General features: G+C 51.1%; 1 protein-coding gene across 10 annotated transcripts in view; it reads left to right on the plus strand.

Moving 5' to 3' along the window:
- Positions 1-14,181, plus strand: part of FANCA (FA complementation group A) — a 57,766-nt gene that overhangs the window by 33,435 nt on the left and 10,150 nt on the right. For 7 of the 10 annotated variants that reach the window (XR_014140724.1, XR_014140726.1, XR_014140725.1 and 4 more), the window contains 9 exons: positions 1,140-1,256; positions 2,372-2,508; positions 2,946-3,016; positions 3,422-3,518; positions 3,594-3,781; positions 5,231-5,327; positions 6,823-6,999; positions 8,261-8,334; positions 10,393-10,521. Coding sequence is in view for 7 of the 10 variants with exons in the window: in XM_006746160.3 (XP_006746223.2) it covers positions 1,140-1,256; positions 2,372-2,508; positions 2,946-3,016; positions 3,422-3,518; positions 3,594-3,781; positions 5,231-5,327; positions 6,823-6,999; positions 8,261-8,334; positions 10,393-10,521 (1,087 nt within the window). In the remaining 3 variants the exon portion in view is untranslated. Of the gene's footprint in view, positions 1-1,139; positions 1,257-2,371; positions 2,509-2,945; positions 3,017-3,421; positions 3,519-3,593; positions 3,782-5,230; positions 5,328-6,822; positions 7,000-8,260; positions 8,335-10,392; positions 10,522-14,181 lie in introns of those variants that run through there. The other 3 variants (XM_081806177.1, XM_081806178.1, XM_081806181.1) reach the window with 3 other exon arrangements.

Genomic DNA, 14,181 nt, shown 5'->3' on the forward strand with positions numbered 1-14,181 from the left:
CAGGGGGAGGGGCAGAGGCAGAGGGAGAAGCAGGCTCCCCGCTGAGCAGGGAGCCCGATGTGGGGCTCGATCCCAGGACCCTCGGGTCATGGCGCTTAACCGACTGAGCCACCCAGGCCCCTTTGCCTTCCTTTTTATAATGAAAATGGTATTTTGGGCATGCCTGGCTGGCTCAGTCAGGGGAGCATGCGAATCTTGATCTCAGGATTGTGAGTTCCAACTCCAAGTTGGGTATAGAGCTTAACATTAAAAAAGGAAAGAGAAAGAAAGAAAAATTGTGTTTGAAGAAAATTTTTTTTTAAGAGAGCGCGAGCACATGTGCAAACAGGGAGGGGCAGAGGGAGAGAAAGAATCTTTTTTTTTTTTTTTTTAAGATTTTATTTATTTATTTGACAGAGACAGACACAGCGAGAGAGGGAACACAAGCAGGGGGAGTGGGAGAGGGAGAAGCAGGCTTCCTCCTGAGCAGGGAGCCTGATGCGGGACTCGATCCCAGGACCCTGGGATCATGACCTGAGCCGAAGGCAGACGCTTAACGACTGAGCCACCCAGGTGCCCCGAGAGAAAGAATCTTAAGCAGGCTCCACATCCAGTGTGGAACCCAACATGGGGCTTGATCTCACGACCCTGAGATCATGATCTGAGCCGAAATCAAAAGTTGGATGCCTAACCAGCTGAGCCCCCCAGGCGCCTCAAGAAACATTTTTCTTTTACAAATTTGTGATCAGATCTAATCTTTTTTCGTAAATCTATGAAATATATCTTGAGAACTGGTAATCATCTGTTGTATACTAATTCTTAGCTTTTTTCTTTACATCTTATTTTTTTTAACATCCTGTTAAAAGAACAGTATGACAATGTTAATTACAAGTTTGAGAAATGGAATAAATTGTCACCCATCCACAATCCTGTGTCCCCACCCAGACCCCCTCACCATGCTTCTGGTTCTTTTTCTTTACATACGTGTTTTTCACTTTTATGGCATGTTGTGCATAGAACCATGTTTTTCCTTAAACATTTATAAACACGTTTCTGATACGATGATCAGTGCCCAGCAGCGTGGCACCTCGTCTGGGGCCTCTGTCTGCCCTTCTCACGGAGGAGCCACGTCCAGTTGTGTGTGTCCTGTCCTCTCCCAGGTGCAGCCCCAGGGATGAAGGCGGAAGCCGGGGGCTGTGCGGAAGAACCGCTGGGACCGCTCGCCGCTGCCCTGAGAGAGCTCAGAGCCGCCATGACAGACCCCTCTCAGTATGACGGTGAGGGCCTGGCTGTGGGCAGGGCGATCTGCAGCGGGTGCCCGTGGGCTGAGTGGGCATCCAGCCGCGCCCGAGCTCAGGTCAGCCTGACCGCAGCGCCGGCGGGTGCTGGACGGGAGACGGGCCCGTCGTCAGGCCGTCCCAGAGCCTTAGCAGAGATGAACACTCTGCGGTTTGACACCCCAGCAGGCCAGGTGGTGGAGAGGGGCGAGCCGGCGTTCCTCGGCTGTGCTGGTTGACAGGCGGAGACGCAGGCCCTTGGCCTCTGCTTCTGTACGACCGGTCCCTGTCACCCAGCGCGTCGGCGGTGCTCATTTGTGGAGGGGGAGTGTGGACGGTTCACGTCACGTAGTAGTGCACGGCGGTCCGTAAAATGAAACACTAACTTCTCCTACTCAAGAGATTGTTGTTGGGAAAAATGCAGAGTCTGAAGTAAATCGTATTTTTATCCAGGAAGTGTAATAGGTTTTTATATATTATGAAGCCATTGTACTCAAACCAGGACAGGACGCCCTGTGAGAGCCTCCCAGAGGAGATGCTGATAACGCCCTTAGTGCCCCTGCTCCTGGTGCACAGGGTCCCGGGGCCCGTGGCCTCTCAGAGCTGCGCTCCTGCGAGTTGGGTGTGTGGGGACGGCGAGGCTGGGGCGGAACCCCGGGGCTTCAGCAGGATTGCCGACGCGTCAGGTCGGCCTCGTCCCTAGCAGCAGATTGCCGTTTCCAGCGGGCACGGTTGGCCCATTTGTCCCCTGGCCTCTGGCGCCGCGGCTGACGGTGGGACGTGGAGCCTCGGGCAGAATGTGCATAAATGAGGTCTGTGGTGGGGAAGGAACACATGGACCCCTCAGAGAACCCGTCGAAAGGCCGTGGACGGCCCCTGTCCCCGCTCTGCCCCACCTCGTGCCCGCGCACCGTCTCAGCAGCGCCACCTGCCGTGTGGGAAAAGCAGTTTGCACCGCGTGGCTGCTGGGTGTGCGCGGCCCCGGCCTTTAGTGGCAGGTGTGGCCCCCGGAATGGGGGCTGGGCTGCTTCTCCTGCAGAGCCGGCCCCCGGGTGCGGTCGGGGGTGGGCGTCAGCGGCTTTCCTGGGCAGCTCACCGAGTTTCTCCATTTGCAGTTCTTTCCGCTCACGTGGCAGTTGTCTCTGAACGGCTCAGCTCCGCCCTGGGCCTGGGCGAGGAGGACGGCAGCTTGGAGGTATCGCAGGCCCAGCTCAGCATCATGGCTCCACACCTGGAGCACCAGGAACAGGAGGTGAGTGCAGGATGCCTACAGCAGGCTGTCGAGCAGGGATGGACTGCAGACAGTGCTCGGTGCACAGTTCTCCCCAGGAAACCAGACATCCAGGAGCTGGGCATGCTAGGCCCAGGGTCAGCCAGCCCCGGCCTCTTTGTGTACAGACTCTTTAAAATGTCTAAAGAGCGTGCAGCAGATGCTCTTTGTGGCCCCAAAGCCTAAAACTGTTCACTCTCTGGGGCTGTATAGACAAGGTGTGCTGACCCTGTTCCCTGTTGTGAAGGTTCGTGGCTGGGACTGTGGGACTGTGGGACTGCTGGCCCGCCGTCCTTCAGGATTTGGGAGTGGGGTTCGGCTGCCGGTCAGCGTGATTGTTTCCTCAGAGGCGTAAACAGTCCGGCTCATGCACCTTGCTCTCCGGGACTCTGTGCCCTCAGTGACCATTTATCTCTCAGATCGCGGACCTCCTGTTGACGTCTTTCTGTCAGAACCTGATCGCAGCCTCCAGCTTTGCCCCACCAGACAGGTAGGGGCTGGTGATTCTCACTGGGTGGTGTGGAGCTATGTGTGGGGTGGCCTGGGTGCTCGGAGCAGGCCTCCCTGGTGGAGGGGAGTTCCTCCCTGTCTTCCCTGACGAGGACGGGGAGCAAGGCTGCCATCCCTAGTCCAGCTCTGATCCTGGGTCCTGGGTCCTGCCTTCTGCCTTATGTACCGGTTGGGGGTCCCAGGCGGGGTGGAGGGGCCGTGCTGACTTTTATCAGGTGCAGACACGGCAGAGGTTAAGCATCACCACGGGAGACCCCGCTGTTGGGGAACAGCCCGGTTCTTTCTGAGGCCTCCTGGGCGTGAGTGCTCATGCAGCAGAGCCCGTGGGAGGGCCGTGCAGGGCCAGGACTGGCCGGACTGCTGGTCTCGGCGGCTCTGTCTGCAGGCAGGGCCCCTGGGCTGCTCGCTTCGTGACAGCCATGTGTGGACGCAGGCTCCTCCCTGTTGTGCTCACCCGGCTCTGCCAACTACTCCGTCACCAGGTAGGGCTGCTGCCTCCTCCGTCTGGAAAGTGGGCTCCGCCCTCCTTGCTGGAGAATCACTGTCTCCCGTTTCAGGGCCCAAGCCTGAGTGCCTCCCACGTGCTGGGCCTGGCTGCCCTGGTCGTCCACCTGGGCGAGTCCAGGTCTGCGCTTCCAGAGGTGCACGTGGGTTTTCCTGCCCCTGCCAAGAGCCTCCCCATCCCAGAGTTCTTCAGTAGCCTCCTGACGTTTGGAACCGCTGAGACCTCGCTCTTCTGCCTGAAGTGAGCTGCCCCTCCCACCTCTCCCCTCTCCACAAAGTAGCACATTCTCATCACATAAAACTGGCCAACACACACGCTCCGTAGGTGATCACTCCTTAACATTTGGTATATGTCTCTCCAGAGTCTTTTATGTCGTGTGTATTTGTGTGTATTTCTTAGTTTACAAAAATGAGATCATACTACCTTAAAAGCTGCCTTTTAAGACATTAACAGTAGACCGTAGCCATCCTTCCATGTTGTTCAGCCATCTTCTGATGGGGCGGGTGTTACTGGGTTTTGTCTTGGGGGCGCCTGGCATCCGGTTGGACCTGTCCCTCTGGCTGGGTTGCTGGGCTTCCCTGTGGTGAGTAGCTGTTTCTGTGGGGTAAGTTCCTGCACATGGAGTTGCCCAGTCCAGAGCAACTCATCTGCAGGGGTTTTGAGACCCATCATTCTAGAAGTTTGTGCTAGTATCCACCCCCACGCTTCCCTTATACACCACTGTGGGTCAGACCCAGTCCAGGAACCAGATCCCTGCCCTTCTGTGTGGGGGCATCTGGCAAGTTGATAGCGTGGCGCATGTGGGGTGATAGGTGCTGGGAGAGGTGGGCTGGTGTCAGTGAGCGTGGCCGCCCACCCCAGGGAGGGCAGGGATGGGTCCCTACGTGCTGAGGGCGGGGCCCTGGGAGGCTAGACTTACTCGGTCCCGGGGTGAATGGACGGAGGGTCAGGGAGGAAGCCAGGAGGCTCCAGTGGGTTGTTTGCTGGGACTGGGATTGAGGTTCATGGACAGAACTGACGGAAAGGCATAAGGAATTAGAGCGTGGAGAGACATGCACTAGAATGCCTGCCTTGGACCCCTGAGCCCTCCACAGTGGGAGGCAGAGCCGTCCAGCCTCTTACAGGCTTTTGGCAACACCGAGAGCCCCCACTGGCAGTCAGCCCTGAAGGTGCCCTGGTCCCCCTTCCTTCCCTGGCACCTTCCTGACTTCCCCTGGGCCCTGGGGTCGGTCTCTTCGACTCTTGACAACCCGGGCAAGGGCCTCCCCTAAGGCTGAGTTTAAAATTGGGCCTGCTTGTGCCTGGTTCCGCAGACTTCTTTCAGGAAGGAGCAGTGAACGGGTGATGGTACTTCAGAAGCACTCCCAGCCACATCTGACTTGATTGCTTTTGTTCTGGCCGTGACTCTACGTGCGGCGAGAGCAAGCCCATACTCGCACAGTTTGACTGTTGCGGGGTTTTCTGGGTCTGGGCCTTCATTGTGGACGGAGCTCAGACCCATGGGTGTGACACGGGAGTCGGGTCCCGAGGGCTCGGGAGCCGGCCTGGCCCAGAGCTGAGGCCAAGACTAACCCTCTGGACATCTGGTTTAGAATGCAGTCAGATCCCTTTTGTGAAATTCACACTTATATTTATTTCATCCCGTATGTTGCATGCATCACATTTCTACATTCTGTTTTCTGCTTTCAGATTTTGTACAGCGGTGATTTCTTACTTTTTGTGTAAGTCTTCTTCCCTGTCGCAAGATATTTTGTACAGCTGCTTATCTCCAGTCCTCATGAAAAAGGTAGGTGTGTCACTTCCCTTTCTCCATTCTGTGAATCTCCAGTTTCATGCAGGTTTCTAGCGAAGGTCCAGTTGTCTGCTCTCTCCCTGCCCACATCTCTGTACACTGTGCTTCCGGTGTATCAGACTTTTTCTTCTGTTCTCAGACTTAAGATGAAGGGGGGCTGCAAGATGACAGAGGCTACAAATGTTCCTCCTTTTTTTAATAAAGAAACAGATACTGATTTTTGTAAAGTTGGTATATTAAAAGATAAATATTCATGAAAAGTATCTTTCTATTTAAAAAAGAATTCTGATGTTCTCAGAAGACTTATCTCATCTATTGAATGTTGTATTTATTTACAGGACCAGAGAAATTTAAAGATCTTATTTATTTTAGAGAGAGAGAGAGAGAGAGAGAGAGCGAGCAAGAGTTGGGGGAGGGGCAGAGGGAGAGAGAGAACCTCAAGCCGACTCTGAACTGAGCGCGGGGCCCGATGTGGGGCTTGATCTCACGACCCTGAGATCATGACCTGAGTCAAAATCAAGAGTTGGATGCTTGGGGCGCCTGGGTGGCTCAGTTGTTAAGTGTCTGCCTTAGGCTCAGGTCATGATCCCAGGGTCCTGGGATCGAGCCCCGCATTGGGCTCCCTGCTCCGCGGGAAGCCGCTTCTCCCTCTCCCACTCCCCCTGCTTGTGTTCCCTCTCTCGCTGTGTCTCTCTCTCCATCAAATAAATAAATAAAATCTTTAAAAAAAAAAAAAAAAAGAGTTGGATGCTTAACTGACTGAGCCACCCAGGCACCCCAAGACCAGAGAAATTTAAAGATGTGTGTCAGAAACCTTCGGTGGCAAAAGTGAACTTGGAGTGAGAATGGAAACCAGTGTTATTCCTTTGGTGGAGTTTTAAGGAACATCTTGTGAGGTTGAACCGCAGATCTGAGTTCTAGGCTCCACATTAGAATCCACTGAGAAGCCCTGGTCCTGCCTGGGGGTTAAGCGCCGTCGGGACACCCGTGTGCTCCCGTCATTGGTGTTGAGGAGCTTAGTCCCAGGTGCCCACAGTTTGAAGCATGGAACAGAGATTAGGAGAGGCGGCCCAGACAAGTTTCCGGTCCCACCTTGCCAAATTCTGAGGGGGGTCCCAGTGCCCTCCCCTGGTCCCCCCGAGCAGCTCCTGATGGCAAACGTACATGAACTCATGGACATTCTTGTGCTTATCCAGTTGGCACCCTCCTAGAGTGGGAAGACCAGTGCCAGCAACGGGCTGGGAAGACCGCTGGCCGCCGTGGTGGGGGACCATTTAGAGCCAGCAGTTCTGCCTTTGGGGGTTGCGTCCCGGGAGACAGATGTGCACCAAGATTGGCAGACTGGGCTGGTCACTGGGATGCCGTCGGTAGCTGAACGCAGGGCGCCCAGAGTGCCCCATGAGGGGTTCGCCGGGTCACTCCAGCTGTCCACAGGGTCTCCACGCTGCCCTGCCCTGCAGCACACAGCCAGTTTACCGTCTCTCTCCAGTTCCAGTTCGTTACACTCAGACTGTTCTCAGAAGCCCGGGAACCCCCCTCTCAGGAGGACCCAGCCAGCCTTCCCTGGAGACTCCTGTGCCTGCCGACTGCCGACTGGCAGCGAGCCGCCCTGTGTCTGTGGAAACAGAGAACCTTCCAGGAACTGTTGAAGCAGAAAGAATTTCACGTAGGTCCCACTGCCCCTTTTCCTGCTTCTCGCCTCGTCCTAATGCACAGGGTTTTGCGGGTAGCTGTGGGGTTTCCTGAGGACGTGGTGGGCAGGCAGGCGGGCCTGACGCTGGAGCAGCGCAGAAGTGGCTTGGGTGGAAGTCGTTGCTGGTCCCACTGCAGAGTCACACGTACTTGTAATTTCTTAAGACAGAAAGATCATGTCTACTCTGCCCAGTTTCCCGAGCACTAACGTTTTAAGGGTGAATATAAATGTATCTGGAACATACCTGCCAGGCTGCAGTTTGGGGTCGCACTTCTCTGAGCATAGTCCCGGGGAGCCTTGGCCTGCTTCAGCCAACATGCCTGTGTTACTAGTCTGCTACCTTTTCATAACTTTTCGTTTACTCACCTGGATGTTGGTCTGCTTATTTTGGTCCTTAGAGAAAAAATTGTCAGTTGTTTTATTATATATTCAGTTCTTTCATTAATTGTATCAGTTACCCCAGAGCAGGTGTGACCGTGTTTGCTGAGCATAGTAAGTGATGCAGGTGCTGTAGGGAACGCTCGCCGCCCACACGCAGCTTGGCGGGGGTCTCAGCGGGCCGCCGCCCTCGGCGTTCGGGTGATCGTGGACGTGCTGCTCTTGGATTCCCATGCGTTTGTCCCCGAGCAAGGGACTGCTCTGTATTGCCAGGCTTTGGTGTCTACAGACAGGGAGCGCGCTGCACACGTGTTTGGGATGTGCTCTTACACACAGTGTGAGGTTTGAGGTTAGTCCGTGTTGATGAGTGAAACTGTTCCAAGAATTGTAAAATAAGAAATATGCTACCATGAGTATTTGAAGCATGTTATTACATCGAGTTTATTCTTCCGTTACCTTGCCCAACTCCACCGAACTAGAAAACGATTTCTTTCCCGGTGTTGTTGTGCAGTAACCTGAGCGGTTTGCAGAGGCCACAGGTCAACTGTTCAAAACCAGGCAGTGTGCTAGAGAATTCACTTTCAGAGTACCAGTCTGAACGGTTTTGGTGAGCTTCACGTTCCGAGTTAGATTAAGCAATATCTGAGTTCCCCGTCAGGGCTTGGTGCCAGGACCTCAGTCTGACGGCGGGAAGTGGCGTGAGCATAGAGGCCAGCGTAGGCCCAGCTGCCCTCCTGTGAGGCTTCCAGCCGTGACGTCCGCAGTCGCGGAGCGGTGACAGCAGACTGTTTCCGAGCTGACTTGTGGTCTCTGTGTCCCGTCCGCACTGTCTGTTCATGTCGTCCTTTTCTCTCAGTTAACTTACAGAGACTGGTTACAGCTGGAACTAGAAATTCAACCTGAGCTTGATTCTCTTTCACATACGGAGAGGTAAGTGTTGAAAGGGTTCTGCCTTGGGGCGCATCGGACTCTTGATTTTGGCTCAGGTCACGATCTCAGGGTCCTGGGACCGAGCCGTGTCAGGCTCCGTGCTCAGTGGGGAGTCGGCTTCTCCCTCTGATCCTTCTCCCCGCACCCCCCCCCCCCACTGTGCACATGCACTCTCTCAAATAAGTAAAATCTTAAAGGGGGGGGGGTCTGCCTTTCAAAATGCTGTCAGGTTTTCTGCATCAGTCTTGAAGTCTAAGTCTTCTCATTATATCCTCAGTGTTCAGTTTAACATATAACCTATGAGCACAGTTTCATGCATTCATTCCTTAATTCAAGAAACATTTATTGAGTTCCTCCTGTTTGCCAAGCACTTCTAGAATTTTTTTTTTTAAGATTTTATTTATTCATTTGAGACACAGAGATAGAGAGAGAGAGAGAAAGCATGAGCAGGGAGAGGCAGAGGGAGAGGGAGAAGCAGGCTCCTCGCTGAGCCAGGAGCCCGATGCGGGGCTCGATCCCAGAACCCTGGGATCATGACCTGAGCTGAAGGCAGATGCTTAACCATCTGAGCCACCCAGGCGCCCCTTCTAGAATGTTCTTGAAAGGGGGGGTGCATTGTGGTTAGACAAGCCTGCCCTTATGGCACCTCTGTGCAGACAGGGGCACTAGGCGGTGCCCTTCCGCCCTGATGCCGCTGACTGGGCACTGTTGCCAAGCAAGTGCACACACGTGTTACGCCTCAGTGGGCCTGGGGAGAAGCTGGTGGACAGCTACGACGGATCAGGACCCCGGACAGGGCTGTGAGAACGGGTCCCAGGGTGGGGAAGGCAGGGGCAGCAAGTGTGCTTCTCCTGGGTGGGAGAGGGGCAGGGAAGGCCGGGTGTGGTAAGGGGCTGCCGTGGAGTCCTGACCATCCGGGGTCCTGCTGAAGGAGCCTGAGACGGTTCCCAGCTGGGGCGGCCAGCCTGCGTCGGTCCTGCGCGTGGGAAGAACGCAATGGCAAGCAGAGGGCTGGTGGGTGCTGCAGGCATGCTGGCCCTGAGTTGGTGGCATGAGGAGCAGGTAAATCAAGGTCTGAGCTCCTGTGGGTCCCAGGGCCAACTCTTCAGACCAGGGGGAGGTGAGATGTGCTGTTCTGGGCATGAGAGTGGGGTGCTGACCTCTGCACCCTGGGTGTGGGGGTGCAGAGGTCAGGGAGGGAAATGTGCTGTAGATAAAATGGAGCTGGTAGGGCACAGGGGCCCCGGGGGCATCCGAGGGCAGGGATCAGCGTGAGCCACCCTGAGCCACTATCCCTGCGTGGTCAGAGATGTGTCTCATGCGCGTGGGATGCTGTCTCATGGCGTCAGGTAATAGAAGGAGCAAGTAGAAATAAGAAAGTTGGAACTGTGGAAAGAATAACTGCTTTTCCAACAAGATAGAGGTTTGCTTGCTCCTCAGGGCTGTGCCCAGCCACCTGTGAGTGCTTTCTGCATGGGTTTGCGTGTCCTAGGGTCTCCCTTCCCTCCTCCTCCTCCTCTATTTCCACTAGGAAAAGAAGGAATTCATTTTCTAGTGTGAGGAACTGTAATAAGGATTTCTTACACCCAGATCACAGGATGTTGAAGCTGTGCTTAGACGTTTTCTTTCTTAATTCTACAAGTAACACTGCAATACATTCTGTCCCGGCTTCAGATGGTATGGGTAAAGCACCAGCCCTTTTTCACCCGTTCCTTGCCCATTCGTGGGTATGTGGAAGCATCTTACTTGGGTTTGGCTCTTTCTGTAGAAATAGACTAGTGTCAGTGGTTCTCTGGCTGAGGCTTTCACTTGGTACATCCTCAAGACCTTTCCTGTGAGCACCTGCAGAGCCTGGTCCAGATCTGGACACCTTCGCTGGTAGACGCTGGGATGATGGCCCCTGAGGGGGTCTTGATTGTGGCAGAGGGCGTTCCTGTCCCCAACCCCTCAGATTTAACCCCCTGCTGTTGTGCCCCTGGCTGTGGGCTCGCTTTTCGGCCACAGGAGGCACGGGTTTGCAGCCTTTCTGAGCACAGACCTTGGTATTTGCTGTTGCAGGTGGGACTTCCACCAGTGGGCGATCCATGAGCACTTCCTCCCCAAGCCCTCTGCTGCAGGGGGCTGCGATGGGCAGCTGCAGACAGCGTGCACGGTTCTCGTCGACGTGCTGATAGACTTCTGCCAAAGGTTAGGAATGCTGATGCCAAAGGGCGTCATACTCTTAATTTTGGTAGTTCTAAGAATGTGTTTTTTATTTCTCTCGGTCTACTTTGTGTTATACAAAGCACAGTTGAACATATCCTGATAGCAAGTCTGAGTCTATCTGAAGTAAAGGTAAGTATTTCAGAATCCGTTTTCTTCATGTATAGATTTGCCAGTGGCAATGACTTGTCTTTCTGCTTTGTCACCTGGCACCTGGGTCATTAAGTGTAAAGGGTGGGACAGGTAGGCCAGCAGGTGGCAAGCGTCGCAGGTGCCTGAAACATGGACGTGGGCTGGCTGCCAAGGGGGCAGAATTCCATAGCATGCAGGCTGTGTTGGGTTTGCGTTCCTGCTCAGCTAGTCTCGATTAGTCTTTGTCCTTCTGATTGTTGTGTCAAGATGGCGAGTAAAATCAATTCCATTTTCCACATTTTAGGTGACAAATATTAAATCACAGAAAACAAATCTTGTTACCCTCTAAGAAACACAGTCCATGCAAATGGTTACTGAAGACACAAGGAAGGACAGGTGCCTTTATGTTTCCCACTGTCCCTCTGTTCTCCACAAGGATCTGTAAACACATCACCTCGTTAGCAAAACTCTTACAAGTCACACTACATTGCAATACAACTAAGAGCACTGGAGTTTTTCCTAGTGGTGCTGAGTGGCTGGGAACAACACCTATAGTACCAGGCAGCTGAAGTTGGGGCCAGTCCTCTTGTCCTTCATTTTTCTCTTGGGAGGGAGAAACGAGTGTGTGTGCACAGAGTGAAATCAGTGAGTGTCTGTGCATTCTTTCCATGCCCCCCTAACCCTGGAATCCACTTTCTGTCTAAGCCTTTGTCAATCCTAGTACATTTCATATAAATGGAATCACACAAGCATGTGGTCCTTTGTGTGTGGCTCACTCAGGACAACGTTTTCAAGGTTAGTCTACATAATAGCATCTATCTGAACTTCATTTCTTTATTACTGAGTAGTATTCCATTGAAGGATGGACCACATTTTGTTTATTCATGATGGACATTTGGGTTTTCACTTATTGACTGAATAATTCTGTATAATTCTGTGTACAGACTTTTCTGTGGTCCTGTGTTTTCATTTTTCTTGGGCATATGGCTATGCGTGGATTGCTGTGTCATATCTTTTTTTTTCTTTCAATTGGCATTTTTAAAAAATTAATATGCAATGTATTATTTGTTTCAGGGGTACAGGTCTGTGATTCATCAGTCTGTTTGTCGTATCTAAACTTTTTTTAGGAACTGCCAGACTGTTTTCCAAAACTGCACCATTTTACATTGTCACCAACAGTATCAGGGTTCTAGTTTCTCCACATTATCACGAACATAGTTATTGTTATCTTTTGATAATACCCATTCTAATGGATATGAAATGGTATATTTCATTATGGTTTTGATTTGTTTTTCTCTGGTGGCTAATGATGTTGAGAATCTTTTCATTTGCTTGTTGACAATTTGTGTATCTTCTTTGAGAAATGTCACATCCTTTGCCCATTTTAAGATTGGGTTTTTTTTACTGAGTTTTTTTTTTTTTTTAAAGATTTTATTTATTTATTCATGAGAGACAGAGAGAGAGAGAGGCAGAGGGAGAAGCAGGCTCCCAAGGAGCAGGGAGCCCGATGCGGGGCTCGATCCCAGGACCCCGGGACCATGACCTGAGCCGAAGGCAGACGCTTAACCATCTGAGCCACCCAGGCGCCCTTTTTACTGAGTTTTAAGAGTTCATGGGGCGCGGGCGCCTGGGTGGCTCAGTCGTTAAGCGGCTGCCTTCGGCTCAGGTCATGATCCCAGAGTCCTGGGATCGAGTTCCACATCGGGCTCCCTGCTCAGCAGGAAGCCTGCTTCTCCCTCTCCCACTCCCCCTGCTTGTGTTCCTGCTCTCGCTGTCTCTGTCAAATAAATAAATAAAATCTTTAAAAAAAAAAAAAAAAGAGTTCATGGGGTGCCTGGGTGGCTCAGTTTTTAAGCGGCTGCCTTTGGCTCAGGTTGTGTTCCCAGGGTCCTGGTATCGCTCCCTGCTCAGCGGGAAGCCTGCTTCTCCCTCTCCCCCTGCTTGTGTTCCCACTCTCGCTGTCTCTCTCTGTCAAATAAATAAATAAAATCTTAAAAAAAAAAAAAAAGTTCTTTCTGTATTCTGGATACCAGATCCTTATCAGATAGGAGATGCAGATATTTTCTCCCATTCTGGGAGTCATCTTTTCATTTCTTCCCTTGATGGAGTCCTTTGATGCACAAAAGTGTTATATTTTGATGAAGTCTAGTTTATTTTTAGTTTTAGCTCTTAATTTAGGTCTTTGATGCATTTGATTTAATTTTTATGGAATAAGTTACGGATCCACCTTTACTGTTTTGCATGTGGACATCCAGTTGTCCTAGCACGTTTTGTTAAAGACACTGTCCTTCCCCATTAAATGGTCTTGGCACCCTTGCCAAAAATCAGTTAACCATACCTGTTGAGGTTTATTTCTGGACTCTTTATTCACTTTGGTGTATATATCTTTTTTTTTTTTTTTAAGATTTTATTTATTTATGAGATGCCTGGGTGGCTCAGTAGGCTAAGCGTCTGCCTTCAGCTCAGGTCATGATCTCGGGGTCCTGGGATCGAGCCCTGCATTGGGCTCTCTGCTCAGCAGGGAGCATGCTTCTCCCTCTCCCTCTGTGCTTTCTCTCCCTCTCATGCTCTTTCAAATAAATAAATAAAATCTTAAAAAAAAAAAAAAGATTTGTGGTGTATACATCTATTCTTATGCCAATATCATACTGTTTTGATTACTGTAGATTTGTAGGAAGTTTTAAATTGGGAAATGTGGATCCCCCAACTTCCTTTTTTTCCCCAAAGATTGTTTTGGGGGTTCTGGGTTCTTTGCAATTCCATCTGAATTTCAGGACCAGTTTGCCAGTTTCAACATAACCAGGTGGGCTTCTGATAGAGATTGCATTGTATCTGTAGATAATTATGGGTATTATTACCATTTTAAGAACACTGATTCTTCCTATCCATGAACATGGGATGTCTTTCCATTTATTTAGGTCTTGTATAATTTTTCAACGTTTTATAGTTTTCATTGTACAAGTCTTGCACCTCCTTGGTTAAGTTTATCCTTAGGTATTGTATTCTAACACCATTGTAAATGGAATTATTGTCTTAATTCCATTCTTGGATTATTCGTGGGTATAGAGAAATATAACTGATTTTTGTATATTGATTGCATGCCCTGCAACTTTATGAAATTGTTTATTTGCTTTAATAGTTTTTTATTGTGGATTCTTTAAGATTTTCTGTATACAAGTCACGTCATCTGTGAATAGAGATGGTTTAACTTTTTCCTTTCCAATCTGGATGCCTTTTATTTCTTTTTCTGGCTGAACTGTCCCAGCTAGAACTTCCAGTGGTATTGAATGGAAGCAGTGAAAGAGGAGAACTTTGTCTTATTTCTGATTTTAGGAGGAAAGCTTTCATCATTAAGCATGAGACGAGCTGTGGGTTTTTCATAGACGGCCTTTATCAGGTTGAGGAAGTTCCTTTCTGCTCCTGGTTTGTTGAGTGTTTTTATCATGAAAGGGTATTGAATTTTGTCTAATGTTTTATCTGTGTCTGTTGAGACGTTCACGTGGTTTTTATTTA

Source organism: Leptonychotes weddellii, chromosome 16, assembly GCF_054177405.1.
Source record: "Leptonychotes weddellii isolate Sample4059 chromosome 16, ASM5417740v2, whole genome shotgun sequence".
Lineage (NCBI taxonomy): Eukaryota > Metazoa > Chordata > Mammalia > Carnivora > Phocidae > Leptonychotes > Leptonychotes weddellii.